Source organism: Bradysia coprophila, unplaced genomic scaffold (assembly GCF_014529535.1).
Source record: "Bradysia coprophila strain Holo2 unplaced genomic scaffold, BU_Bcop_v1 contig_324, whole genome shotgun sequence".
Taxonomy (NCBI): domain Eukaryota; kingdom Metazoa; phylum Arthropoda; class Insecta; order Diptera; family Sciaridae; genus Bradysia; species Bradysia coprophila.
This window is the reverse complement of record NW_023503584.1, coordinates 2,909,681-2,922,635: the sequence shown is the minus strand read 5'-3', so window position 1 is coordinate 2,922,635 and position 12,955 is coordinate 2,909,681. Positions and strand designations below refer to the sequence as shown.

The window sequence follows — 12,955 nt, the reverse complement described above, 5'->3', positions numbered from 1 at the left end:
GATTTAATTCTGTTTAATTTCGCTGAAAATCTTCGAAACTTCGTATATAAAATGCTCCGTTAAAAAATGACGTATGTTTTCAATAAAATTTAAAACCGTGTGAATCCCTCGCTTCGCTCTGGCCGCAAACTTCACACTCTTTAATTTTGGTTCTGTTTATTCGGTTTTGTTTACAAGGCAAAATCAAATAACAAGACTCCAGATCGTTTTAACAAAGAGTACCTAGAAAAGGCTTCTTTTGAGAACTACTCCCAGATGGTTGAACCGATGCCATCCATTTTCGCAATGTTCTGACAGGTTAAGACACTTCTGAGTTGATCACTAAGGCGGTGACATGCAGATGCTTTTTATTGAACAGATTGTTTGAAATGTCAACAAGATAAAAACTTTTTCATCACACGAACTACGAAAATTGTAATTTTCGGTTCCCAAACGGGAAGCGAAAGTAAAAAAATGCAAGTTATGTATCGAAATCGGTTAATACATAATGCGAAAGTCTATGTGTATAATGCGAAAGTCGATGTACATAATGCGAAAGTCAAATCTTGTCAAGATGTTTACTTTGATCAATATTGAACAAACCGTGCGCCAGTGCTCTGATTAATGTTAGCATACAAAGTAGATGACGAATAATTCTAAGGATATTGTTGTTGTTTTTACGTCTGATTGTTGTGATGGTTGATAATATTAATATTTTCTTATACCAGGGGGCGGCAGCCCCGCAAATGTCACCATATTTTGGTTTAATTCATCATACGATAACGCATTTCTTCGAGTTTATGTGCCTCAATTACAATTTTCGTAGTTCTCGTGATAAAAAGTTATGTGGATCACACGGGACGACGTAAAGAAATTCAACCTGTGCGATTGCGGCCCTTGCCTTCGGCGCGGGCAGCAACTCTCGCACACGGTTGAATTTCTTTACTTTCGTCCCTTGTGATCCAAATAACTATTTCATGTGTCGGGGCCGAAAATGAGGGAGTTTCGAAATTTTTTTCGGGTTTTCGACCCCTTACATGAAAAATTTTTTGAGTATCTGTTTTGGACGATTGATTTTAGGCACTTTCGCATGTGAAATTGCCTAAAATCAATCGTCCAAAACAGATACTCAAATAACTTTTTTTTTTCTTCAAGTTGACATTTCAAACAAACTGTAATGAATGTGTTCAACAAAATGTATCTATTTGTCAAAATGAAACATGTTTTCAATGAAACTTAAACTCGTGTGATTTGCAAACTTCACACTCGTTAATTTTTGTTCTATTTATTCGGTTTTGTTTACAAGTCAAAGTCACATAACAAGAAAAATACTATTGAAATAGATACAAACATTATGTTAGCAACATCAGCTTGTTCCTTAGACCAACATAATCTATCTTAGAACCTAACCTCAGGAATTAATTCCATTCTCCACCAAACATTTTTTTAAAAATCGGTTGTGAATTACTCCAGTTGTTAACAAAAAGCAGAAAAGGCTTCTTTCGAGAACTACTTCCAGATGGTTGAACCGATGCCACCCATTTTCGAACTTGACCTGAGGATTTCAAAACTTCGTCGAATAAAAAAAGTTTTTGAAAATCGGTTGAACTTTGCTCCAGTTATCGTGTTAACAAAGAGCAGAAAAGGCTTCTTTGAGAACTACCACCAGATGGTTGAACCGATACCGTCCATTTTCGAACTTGACCTGAGGATTTCAATACTTCGTCGATTAAAAAAAAGTTTTTGAAAATCGGTTGAGATTTACTCGATTGTTATGAACGGTGTATTTTCTTTTGTAAAACCCATGACTTACAGTCAAGGGAATAATGCAATGTCTAGCTGATAATGCGCATTATGGTAGGCCAAAAACACACGAGCAGTTTTGCGTTGATGGTTGACAATTATGCTGCATTTTCCATTGTAATTCGATATTCACCACAGCATAATTATCGATCCCATCAACATAAAATTGCTTGTGTGTTTTCGGCCTTAGGATTGCGTACCCGCTAATTACACCTAAATTTGTACAGGACTAACGTACAGTGTAACCAATACGTTCACACAACGCGTTGGTTCCATAGTGGAATTGCAACCTTAAAAAAACTAAAATATTTTTTTAAAACCGCTACACCCTACAAATTATGAATAAAATTCTCCCATAAAAGTTTATTTTAGTTGAACTCAATAGGAACACTAGAAACGAAATGCCTTCACTTCCCCCAATACATCAATAATTATTTCGATCAATATTTTTGCCATTACTTGAAAAACTTTTGAATGAAGGCGCAACCATTATAGAAACTAATATGCAAAATTATTCTACTCTTTTTTCGGTGGATATTATTCTATTACTCTATTCTCTATTTTCTGTTGACATGGTTGACATTTGTGTCTCTGATTTTGTTTTGATGATTCGAACTCGAATAGTCAAGTTTAAGTCCGTCAAACAGAATATTTTAAATTGTAGATTTACTAAAAAAAAGTCTAAAGTCAAAAGATAATTCACGTCGTCAGAAAAATATTTCCCATTTGTGTTCAACCACGGGCAGTGCTATCGAATAAAGTCTAACCGAAATGCCGAAAATAAGCGTTGATGCATTCAAGGAACTGATGAAACTTGACGGTTTCGACTATGTTCTCAAGACCAAGGACTTCGAACCAATTCGCAAAGACTTGCCGAATATCCCAGAGCATCACAAAGATTATTTCGACGAACGTTGTGACCGGTTGCCGCGGACAAATATCTTTGGATTCGAATATAAAGGATTAAAATATAAGCTACTTAGGAACATGGGTGATGGCGATTGTAACGATGGAAACTTCGGTGCAGTGTTTGCTGAAGGTGAGGAGAAAATCGTTGATTTGATATCGTCCGGAGATATGGAAACGACAATTGAATCGTTGAAAAGCGACGACACAAGGCTAAGTGAGGAATTTTGCGGAAAGTTAGCACCGTATCTGGTATGCTTTGAAACAGTGTTATCGAAATACACAGCATTTGAATTCTTAATTTTTAAAATATTGTTGGAAAATGATTGCCTGTATGAACTGTCAGTGATTGACGATAGATGTGAAGAATATAATGATGATGATGATGATGATGACGATGAAGAAGAAGAAGAAGAAGAAGATGATGATGGTGGAGACAATTGAAGTAAATTTGAATTTTCAGTCTCAGAAGTTTTTTTACACTCAGCATTGCGATCTATGAAACTCTATGATAATTTACTTTGGGGTTTCATTGGAAACATTTAAGTATTGTAAATTCATAAATAAGTTCTGTGAACATTTTTTTAAATAAAATACATAAAAACAATGAACGAGCACAAACTGTTTTACAACATTCAAATATAACTTTATCAGAGAAGTGAAAATCGATGGCTCGGCGCCGGTGAGACCTTTCTCGAATATATTACGTTCCCAACGTTCCCTTAGCCAGCATGAAAAAATATTCTGTTCTCACCTGAGCGAAAATTCTTTTATTATGATGGCAGCTAAAACGCCGATTCTCTTCCATACAGCCCAGCTGTCTACCCGTGAGCTGCTGTTATCGTTTTTCTATTTTGGTTGGTCATTTCTTTGGGAGTATAAGGCTGAATTTATATAGAAATGCGAAAAAATTTCACGGAATTTCCTTTGTTCTTAGTCTTCAATAGAAATTCTTTGAGAAATTGTGCATTCTAGTCGAACCTCTTGTGTCAGAGAATGTCGGTTCGCTCCGGCAGCAAACATCGCCCTTATTGAAATTTCCTATTTTAGTCCCTCTGTAAGCAAATAACTATTTCTGAACAATGGGAAAAATTAAAAGTCAAAAATCCAGCGAAATTGATTTATTTTCATTGAAAGTCTAAGTTATAATAAGTTATAATAATAAGTTGAAATAAGTTATAATAAGTTTGCGGAACAATTTTTTTTTTCACGTGAAACATAATGGCGTTGATATGCAGATTTTCCCAAAAAGTGACACTGAAGATTGCTAAAATTTTCGTTACCTTCAATGACCTAGAAGTTGAAACCAACAAGGAATTATCAGTAATTAGGAACTGACCTCTTATAACCTCACGAATGAAGAAGGGCCTAAAAACACGATAAAAATACGTGAAGGCTGCACCCATTTTAAATTTTCACTTTCACTTTCACTGCTAACACTAACACTCTACATCAAGCTCGCATCCATTTCCAATTTTTCAAAATCACAACCGAAAAATGTATAGGAGTGAAGTTCCTACCACTCGCTTTATTGGTGCGAGACTCCCAGCAGCACAAGAAGAGAATAGATAAGGAGAGGCAGCTCATTTAAAAATATTTACGTGTTACGGCAATGTAGATGGCGCTTCGCTCATATTTTCATTTTGACGGGGCGAAAGAACAGAATTTAAATTTAATTTCTACGACGATTACAAATTCTCATATAAATTCAGCTTTTTATGTTGGCTTAGCCACAGTGTGGCGGTAAAAAAACAAAATAAGAGGTCGAATGATAGTTCCTAAAACCTGTTCCTCTGCCTGTTCTTGGAGTGCGTGGATTATACTGTCCCCACTAGTCAAAATAAGAGTTTGGAATCATGAACATAATACAATTCTACGCACTGTGTTTAGGGTATTGGACGAGGTACTAGTTTGTCCTGAAAACTACAAAAAGAGACATCCTTGTTTTCATAGCTGAATACGGTCGTTTCTTGAAGTTTTATCCTGAAAACTACAACAACACAACGCAATATAAGGTTACAGACAATTTGCTGACAATTGGTGAAAACGTCAACAAGATCCATCTTTTAAAAAATTGCTTTGGAATTCCTAAATTAACTTATTTATTACGAACGACAGCTTATTTCAAACACGAACACCTCCTTAGAAGTTTGGATGAAGATATGAAACGTGCAATGGAATGCATTTGTAATTCGAAGTTTAACGATCAAAAATGGTCAGTCGTTTCGTTACCGATCAGTGGAGGCCTTGGAATTAGAAAAGTATCAGAAATTTGTTTACCATCATTCATAAGCTCGGTTCATTCGGTTATCAATCTCATCACTTCGATGTACCCACAATTATCAGATGAGACAATGATATCCGACTACAGTCGTGCTTTGGAGAAGTGGTTTACTCATTCTGATGAAATTCCTATCCATATGTCGAACCAAAGATCATGGGATAACTTGCTAATTTCTCAAAAAATTGATTCTTTAAGTTTCGATTCTCAGTTAGATAAAGCAAGCATCAACAGTAAAGGAATCGAATTCTTGGTTGACAGCCCTCCCATCGAAATCAATTGGTACGTTACTTGAAAATAACACGTTTCGATTTTCGATCGCATTGAGAGTTGGTACAGGTATTTGTAGTCGTCACAAGTGTGTGTGTGGTGAGTTTGTGAGTGAAGATGGAACCAATGGGTTAAGTTGTCTTTATAGTGCAGGCAGAATTCCTCGTCATTCTGAATTTAACAATATAATACATCGTTCACTTAAAACAGCCAATTTTCCATCGATGAGAGAACCACCTAGTATGTTCAGAGATGATAAGAAAAGAGTGGACGGAGTCAGATTGATACCATGGTGTAATGGTCAACTGTTGGTCTGGGATGCGACATGTTCTGACACCTTAGCGCCGTCATACCTGCGTCTTAGTTCAAAAAAGGCTGGTTCAGTGGCAAGAAAAGCAGCAGACGTCAAGCTAAACCGTTACAAAGAGCTTTCGGATCAAGGTTATTTCATTTTACCGTTCGCAGTAGAGACGCTCGGTCCTTGGTGTGAGGAAGCTATTCGTTTCGTGGATATCCTAGGCAATTTGATCTGTGAAAGAACTGGTGAAGGAAGGTCTAAAACTTACTTGAAGCAAAGAATAGGTATTGCTTTACAGCGCTCGAATGCAGCTTGTGTTATGGGAACGTTTAGGGAAAATGAATTCGATTGGACGAGATTTTTTATATACTGTGATTGATTTGTTGATTAATTTGTTTGCCAGTTTCTCTTAGTTAAGTTTCTAGTTAAGCCTTTCTCCTGTTTCTCTTGAATCAGGCCAGTTTCCATGGTTCTGGATAAATAGAATAGGGAAATTTTTGTTAAGCATAGAAGCCACTCCATGGGTGGAATTTGTTTCATAATTTGATACAAATTTAGGATGTTGAACAAAACATGCCCTATTTTCTGCATTTTACGTATGGTATACACATACACACAAAACTCCAAATTTTCTTTTAAAAACTAAGTTTTATTTAGTTCGAGTATAATTTTCAATATTTTAACGATTTTTACCTGGTATTTGTGTAAAATGAACAACAACAATTGATTGTAATCGATACTAGAAATTAGAAGTTGGTCATTCAATTCAAAATTCAGAAATAAATTCGGCATTTTATCATAAATGGGACGTAGAACAATGAACAGTTCCCATTCGTAAAATATTATTACTTATTTATTATTATGCATGAAGCGTGTAGTGTAGTGTAAGGGCAATTTATAGAGCTTCCTTTAAATAAAAATTTGAATTCCTCCTTCCATTCTATTTACCATTTTTTTTTTGTTTGTTACATTTTAGTATCCGTGAGAGTTTTAATTTTAATTTTAATTTTTTTTACATTTTTTTCTTATGGCAGTTGGAAGTTAGTATAACTTAAACATTTTAGACATTTAAAACAATAACACAGACTAAACATTTCCGTTCGTTTAACATTAATACTTAATTACTTTTAACTTAGCAAAAATACTACAAAAAAAAATCCATTTTGTGTTCGTTTGTCGCGGTTCCACAATCTTAATTCTCTTTTCACGTGGAATTCTACAAAAAAAAAATTGATGATACAACTAAAGAGACACAGAACTGTGACAGTGCTGTCGAGTAAATCGGCAAACTTATACTGCTAAACTCTTAACTTTGTTTTTTTATTATACAAAACTAAGGTATAGTTACTTACTACACAAAAAAAAAAATTATTTCAATGAAAATGGTACACACTCATCAACCCTATATATCCACTTGGACAAAAACTATTCCGTTTTCAATTTCAGATGAATGTGAGGCCATGTTGCCAGAACATAGTTTTCGATTTCACATTCATTCGTACCTCGGCGTATTCGGAAGAAGCCGTCTTCGCCCCACCATGTACCCCAGCTATTGGTGGCGATCTAGAAAGATAAAAAAAAAATTTTGGTCAAAATTTCATCGCCTTGCTTGCTTTGGTCATCGCTGTATTTACCCAATATTTAGTTGTTTCGTATCCATTCCGTTCCACACCCCAACCAACCAATCGTACTGAATGAAAACCACCTTGATCTGATCGGCTAGCTGCTGAGTGAGTGTAAATACCCTCTTTGTATGCGAAAAAGTCACGATAAACTCGCATTGTTGCTGAACAAAAGAGAAAATACGGTTAGCTCGTGCTGCCTTTTCAGAGACTCTAATTCGTTGGATTTGTAGAAATTTCGACAGATAATTAAGCTATCACCAGTCGTATAATAGTTTGACTAGTTCGGTCAATTATAGCAGCATTGATAAACTATCGGTTCAAGCATAGCACTGCTCCTAGCAATAACATTCGTAAGTCAAACGTCAAAAACCCTCCGATTTTCGATACATGCATGCGTGTACAATTGCTTGTTTTAATCCACACCAAGAATGCCCGACTACTGTCGTAACTAGAGAAATGCAGAGCATGTTCCGATTTTATCAACCTTCGAATATGTTATAGGTTAATGGTAAATGCTAGGAGCAGTGCTATGGTCTAAATTAGAAAAAAATTCGAACTGCCAGGGGTCCGAAAGAAGTGCTTACCTTGTACTGGTCCCGATTCCATAATTTCAATCATAATATCGGTCTCGTTGTTTAACGAATAAGCTGGTCCAACCCTATACAAATGATTACGTCTGACCTTTGTCGGAAGTCTGCATCCAGCAGATGCTAACGTATCCGTACGACGAACTTTGCATTTATTCGATGCGGCGATGTATGGGAAGCAATCATCATCAACAACTCTACAGAATCCAATTCACATAACAAATCATTTTAAATTCGAATCGAAAGAGCATGTTTTAGCCTACCCAATTTTACGGAAGTAGTTCCATGCCCAATCTAAATGGCCACCCTTACAACCCTGTTGTCGTCGTACACAGGATAACAGATGTTGCGGCGATAGCGTAACTGTTTCTTTACCTTTGGAATGAATGGCGAACCGATCAGATGCCACCGATGCGGTTGACACCGCCCACGATGAACCGCACCACCCTTGGTCCTTGATGTCAGACATCATACCGCTCCAGTTGTCAAAGGAATTAAATTCTTCTGGTAATCTTTCAGCTTTGTTTGTCAGCTTTGACATTCCTTTCACTCGAACTGTTGGCTCGTATGTCCCAAGACGAAGGTCAAGTCCCTCTTGATATTTACGACCCCAAAATTCGGTGTAATTACTCGCTGACCATCCCAGTTGGTGTATGCTATTTACGTTAGTAATCAAGTCCTTGTCGATGAGACACACATTTGTCTCGCAAACAGTACGACCATCTGGATGGCATTTGCTATCCAAGAAAATAACAGATTTTATTTTTAGAATCCCCCTTGGAACACAATTTAATAACTCTATGAAAATCAGCATCATAATAATCTAAAACTTTGCATAACAGAGTGTTTAGGCACTCATTGCTTACATAATTACACATCTAGTGCCTAATAAATCACCAGGAAATCTTGCGTAACACATCGAAATTCACGCTACAGAAAATAAAGCAACAACAGTTGAAACACTCACCACAAATTGCAATTGTCTCGTATTGGAGCATCAAATTGGCCAAACCAAACCCCATTGTGTAGGCACTTTGCCGTAATATTTTCTGCCGGTGGTGCTCCCAAACAATACGATTCATAATCAGGACAACAATCTCCATTAATAGCTCTATCACAGAATGCATCACAATAACACAATGTGGCTGTATAAAGAGTACAAGCGAGTCACAATTAACTAACTAATAAAATCACGATTGAAAAAGCCGACAAATTACTTGATATTGGCATTGAACAAATATCTTTCCGATTGTCACAGCATCCACCGGGTCGAATTGCACAATATGGTCCAGGATAATCTGCCATGTATCCAAGAGAAAGACTTATCACTGATAGGAAGCATAATGTACCAAGCTTCGTGGTCGTCATTTTAGCACGTCTGGAATTAGTAATTAAACAACTGTTTGACTAATGATAACAACATGAATGTGGAACAAACTTTTTATTTAATTTTTCGAGAAGTCGAACGGTTATTTGCGATATGTATTCGATCGATCGGTGCGGAAATAATTACTGAATTAAATCGTCTAAAGTCATTAGAGTTTATATAACACACACAAAAGTTTGAGATTATACTACGACCGTGTACGGGTATACAGTATACACTCAGTAATGGATTATTGTAACAGCAAAAGCTTTTCCGAATAAAATGGCAAACCACTTGTTTAAATATAGTAACATGACTAAGTTCATTCTGTGTGTACTCGAATGTGGTGAGCTATTTGTTTGCTCATTGATTACTGGCTGCAAATTCAATTGAATTCCTTTCAATTTTTATTTTATTAAATTAAAATATTCTCCAAACGCCGCTTATCGGTTGCGAATTAAATATAAATTTCTGCGTCATGGATATTACGCGATTCTAAATATGCATTTTTCTCGGCAATTATCTAAGTTTGTGTAAATAAATAAATAAATAAATAAATAAATAAATAAAAAAAGTCTTTTTTTTCGCTTTGAATAAATAAATAGATAAAAAAATATGTAAAAAAAAAAAAAAAATGAATCAACTTTATCAGTTCATGTGAACTTTTAAGCATTTCAGTTTAAGTTTTGAATTCCGTTGATGAGTGAGAATTCAAACCTTCGAGAAACGACTAATTATCTGTTATCGAGGGCAACGACAAAAATAAGACATGATCTACGAATCATGAGCAAAATGAATGCCTAAACAATTAAAGTAACAGATATAACAATTATATCGCGATATGCTGACCGTTTCTAAAAGGCCAATTAGTCTGTTATCAAAAACTCTTTCTATAATTAACACATTCAAAATAATTGCGGCTTGTCAACTTTCGCCACCCTGGACTTTACTTAAATAGTCGTGGAATATCTCCAAATAAATTTCTAAAAATCTAGAATTCAGTTTTGGATTTTTAGAAATTTATTTGGAGGCATTCCTCGACTATTTAAGTAAAGTCCAGGGTAGAGGTGTGCACCGGGTGGTTTTTCTTCTATCGGCGTAACCGTCGGCGTTGGGTCTAAATGACACCCTAGACCATTGCACTCTTCAGTAGACTTTTAAGTAATAAACTAAAGAATCATTTTTTTTAGTTTGTAGAAATCGGCGCGAGGTAAAGTTAAAAGTTATAACGGATACGCCGACAATTTTCGAGAGTTTCTTCAAAAAGTCAAAAAATTATCGGCGTAAACTCTATAACTTTGTAATTTGCCTCGCGCCGATTTCTCAAAACTAAAATAATTGATTCTTTAGTTTATTACTTAAAAGTCTTCTGAAGAGTGCAATGGTCTAGGGTGTCATTTAGACCCAACGCCGACGGTTACGCCGATAGAAGAAAAACCACCCGGCGCACACCTCTAGTCCAGGGTGCCGAAAGTTGGAAAACTGCAATTAATTTCAATGTGTTAAACTTTAAGTTATGCCTGATGAGACCTTAAATACAACACAACATGTTTACATCGGATGAAGTAATAGATCTGATATCCTTATATTATCGTATGTGGATGGTTTTAGACATGTACTACTTCAGATTAATGTGACTGTTTATCTGAACGAAAGAAGTTTATGATGAAGAAGTAAATATGAGATAAATTAACTTAAGCGTTTATTGCAACATTATTAACTGAGACCGACGCGACGCTGAGACCATCAAGGCATATTGTATCAGTATCGAGAAAAGAAAGTTACTGGTAACACAAATATCTCTCATCCCAGACTTTAAGGGATGACTGCGATAGTGATTAAACTATAGATAATCCTCTGACAATGAAAACTAGAAATTCGAAAGAAATATCTGAAAATCCTTTGAAAACTAAAAAAAATCCTTTCAAATCCAAGAGAATCTGAAAAATTTAATACAAAAACCCTCGAAAATTAAGCAAGAACGATAAACAAAACCGTCATAAAATCGTATATCCTACTCAGAAAATCATCGAAAATTCTTAGAGGCTCTTCCTTTTAAAGGTCCTTGAAAGATTTTCTTTCGGAAAATACTTTGTCAATAATATTCACGAAAATCTGTAACTTTGATGTCTGCTTCTAACTCTAAAGGATAACTACATCTGTGACTACGTTTCCTCTATTTCAACAGATTCCACAATACCATATCCACATACACTAATGTTTCTTATATTTGATACTATTAGATTTGGCATTTAGAACCAACGAGATTTCTAACGATGTACAAACCGGCCAAAACGTAAAAACGTCGGCTTAAAGAGAATGCTCAAACCGAGAATGGAGAGTATCAATTATGTGCATTTTTCGGATGATGGATATACACAACATTCCTGGTTGTTAACACACAGCTTACCTACTTAAATTACCAAATTGCTTTCTTCTTATCTTTTAATTTTAAGCCTTTCACTAATCTCAATTTTTGCGAATCGGCGGACATCAAAAATGCATACTTTTGCTATAAATATATCTAAGAAAAATTAAGCTAAAAAAGCCAAAATTAAGTCCTTGTGGTAGTCTAATTGCGATGATGTCATTTCATTCATAAAAATATTGAAATTTTTTGCTGTTTTTCTTCGTTTTTTCTTGTGCAAATAATAATATTGGTTACTCATACCGATAACATTTCGATTCGATTCATACACATATTGTTCTCTCATACTCAAAGTAAAATAAAAATATTTTTCTTTCCGAGCTCTTTGCTATTCACCAAACAAACCAACCGAATATTATATTAACAGTTTCGTTATTTTCTTTTAGCTCAATGAGAGGAGGTAGATATATATTCGCAGTGTTCCTATTTACGACAAGTTTATATACTGGAAACGTTGCTGAGAAATGCTTTTGATAATATTATTATAAAAAACAAATTAATTTACATTGAGCGTTTATTTAACACCCGAGGTATACAACGAATTGGCGCCTGATTCTCCAACACTCAGAGTAAACACAATTCTAAAACATTTTTGAATTATACAATATTATAATATTGTCGAGTCGAGATGCTGGTTTAACTAATTTTTGGCCACTAGACCAACGTTTTTTTTCGGGTCTGAAAATAATTAAATCAAAAATCGATGTGTGTTAATGTATATCCCTTTCAGCAATCATTTAACCATATCCAAATGCGACGTGTGTGACTTGATTTTGCAATTTTTTTGCTGTGCAAATTGATTTTTTTTATTTTTAAAATTATAAGCACAACTTTATAACGGACCGTGTGTGCTAGGAGAGAAACTCGAAATGTTTTTGTACTTTTAAGCATTTTTTTTTGCTTTGTTTGTAAACAGACAACATTCGTGTATAGATAAAGATGACGTGTTTTGACTAGGTAAAAATATTTTTAAACTTTGGGTTAGGTCATTGACTGATTTTATGTTAAAATTGAATTCATTTTTATGAAACACATCATCGAATAATAAGAACAATTTTTAACATTTTTTATTTTATTTTAAATATTGGCGCCGCTGTCATATGCTTGAACAAACCACCTACTTGTTCATTTATTTAAGTACCCATCAGTTTTGAGATGGAAAAAAGGTTCTTGTTCATTTATGCAGAAACCAAAAAACAAAATTCTCTTCATTTTGCCAACCAGGTGTTTTATTGAACAATTTGTTCTACCACCTCCAAATTTATTAATGAAAATATTGAAATGAGAAATGTTATTTTACTTATGAAAAAAAAAAACAACAAAAACTGACGTCACAGTTGGATAAACACTCAAAATATTTTGTTTTTTATTATTTTATTTTCAATTTGTTGAGCTATTTTAAATTATAACAT

At 34.9% G+C, this 12,955-nt stretch overlaps 1 protein-coding gene across 7 annotated transcripts in view; it reads right to left on the bottom strand.

Annotated features, from left to right (window-relative positions):
• Nucleotides 1–6,399: 6,399 nt before the first annotated feature.
• LOC119079503 (uncharacterized peptidase C1-like protein F26E4.3) overlaps nucleotides 6,400–12,955 on the bottom strand; it is a 40,888-nt gene continuing 34,332 nt past the window's right edge. For 4 of the 7 annotated variants that reach the window (XM_037187452.1, XM_037187455.1, XM_037187454.1 and 1 more), the window contains exons 3-8: nucleotides 8,967–9,127; nucleotides 8,717–8,894; nucleotides 8,013–8,486; nucleotides 7,747–7,946; nucleotides 7,172–7,323; nucleotides 6,400–7,100 (exon numbers count right to left, since the gene is read on the bottom strand). In XM_037187452.1, coding sequence (XP_037043347.1) covers nucleotides 6,963–7,100; nucleotides 7,172–7,323; nucleotides 7,747–7,946; nucleotides 8,013–8,486; nucleotides 8,717–8,894; nucleotides 8,967–9,117 — 1,293 coding nt within the window. In that variant the 5' untranslated portion in view covers nucleotides 9,118–9,127 and the 3' untranslated portion in view covers nucleotides 6,400–6,962. Of the gene's footprint in view, nucleotides 7,101–7,171; nucleotides 7,324–7,746; nucleotides 7,947–8,012; nucleotides 8,487–8,716; nucleotides 8,895–8,966; nucleotides 9,128–9,187; nucleotides 9,334–12,955 lie in introns of those variants that run through there. The other 3 variants (XM_037187457.1, XM_037187458.1, XM_037187451.1) reach the window with 3 other exon arrangements.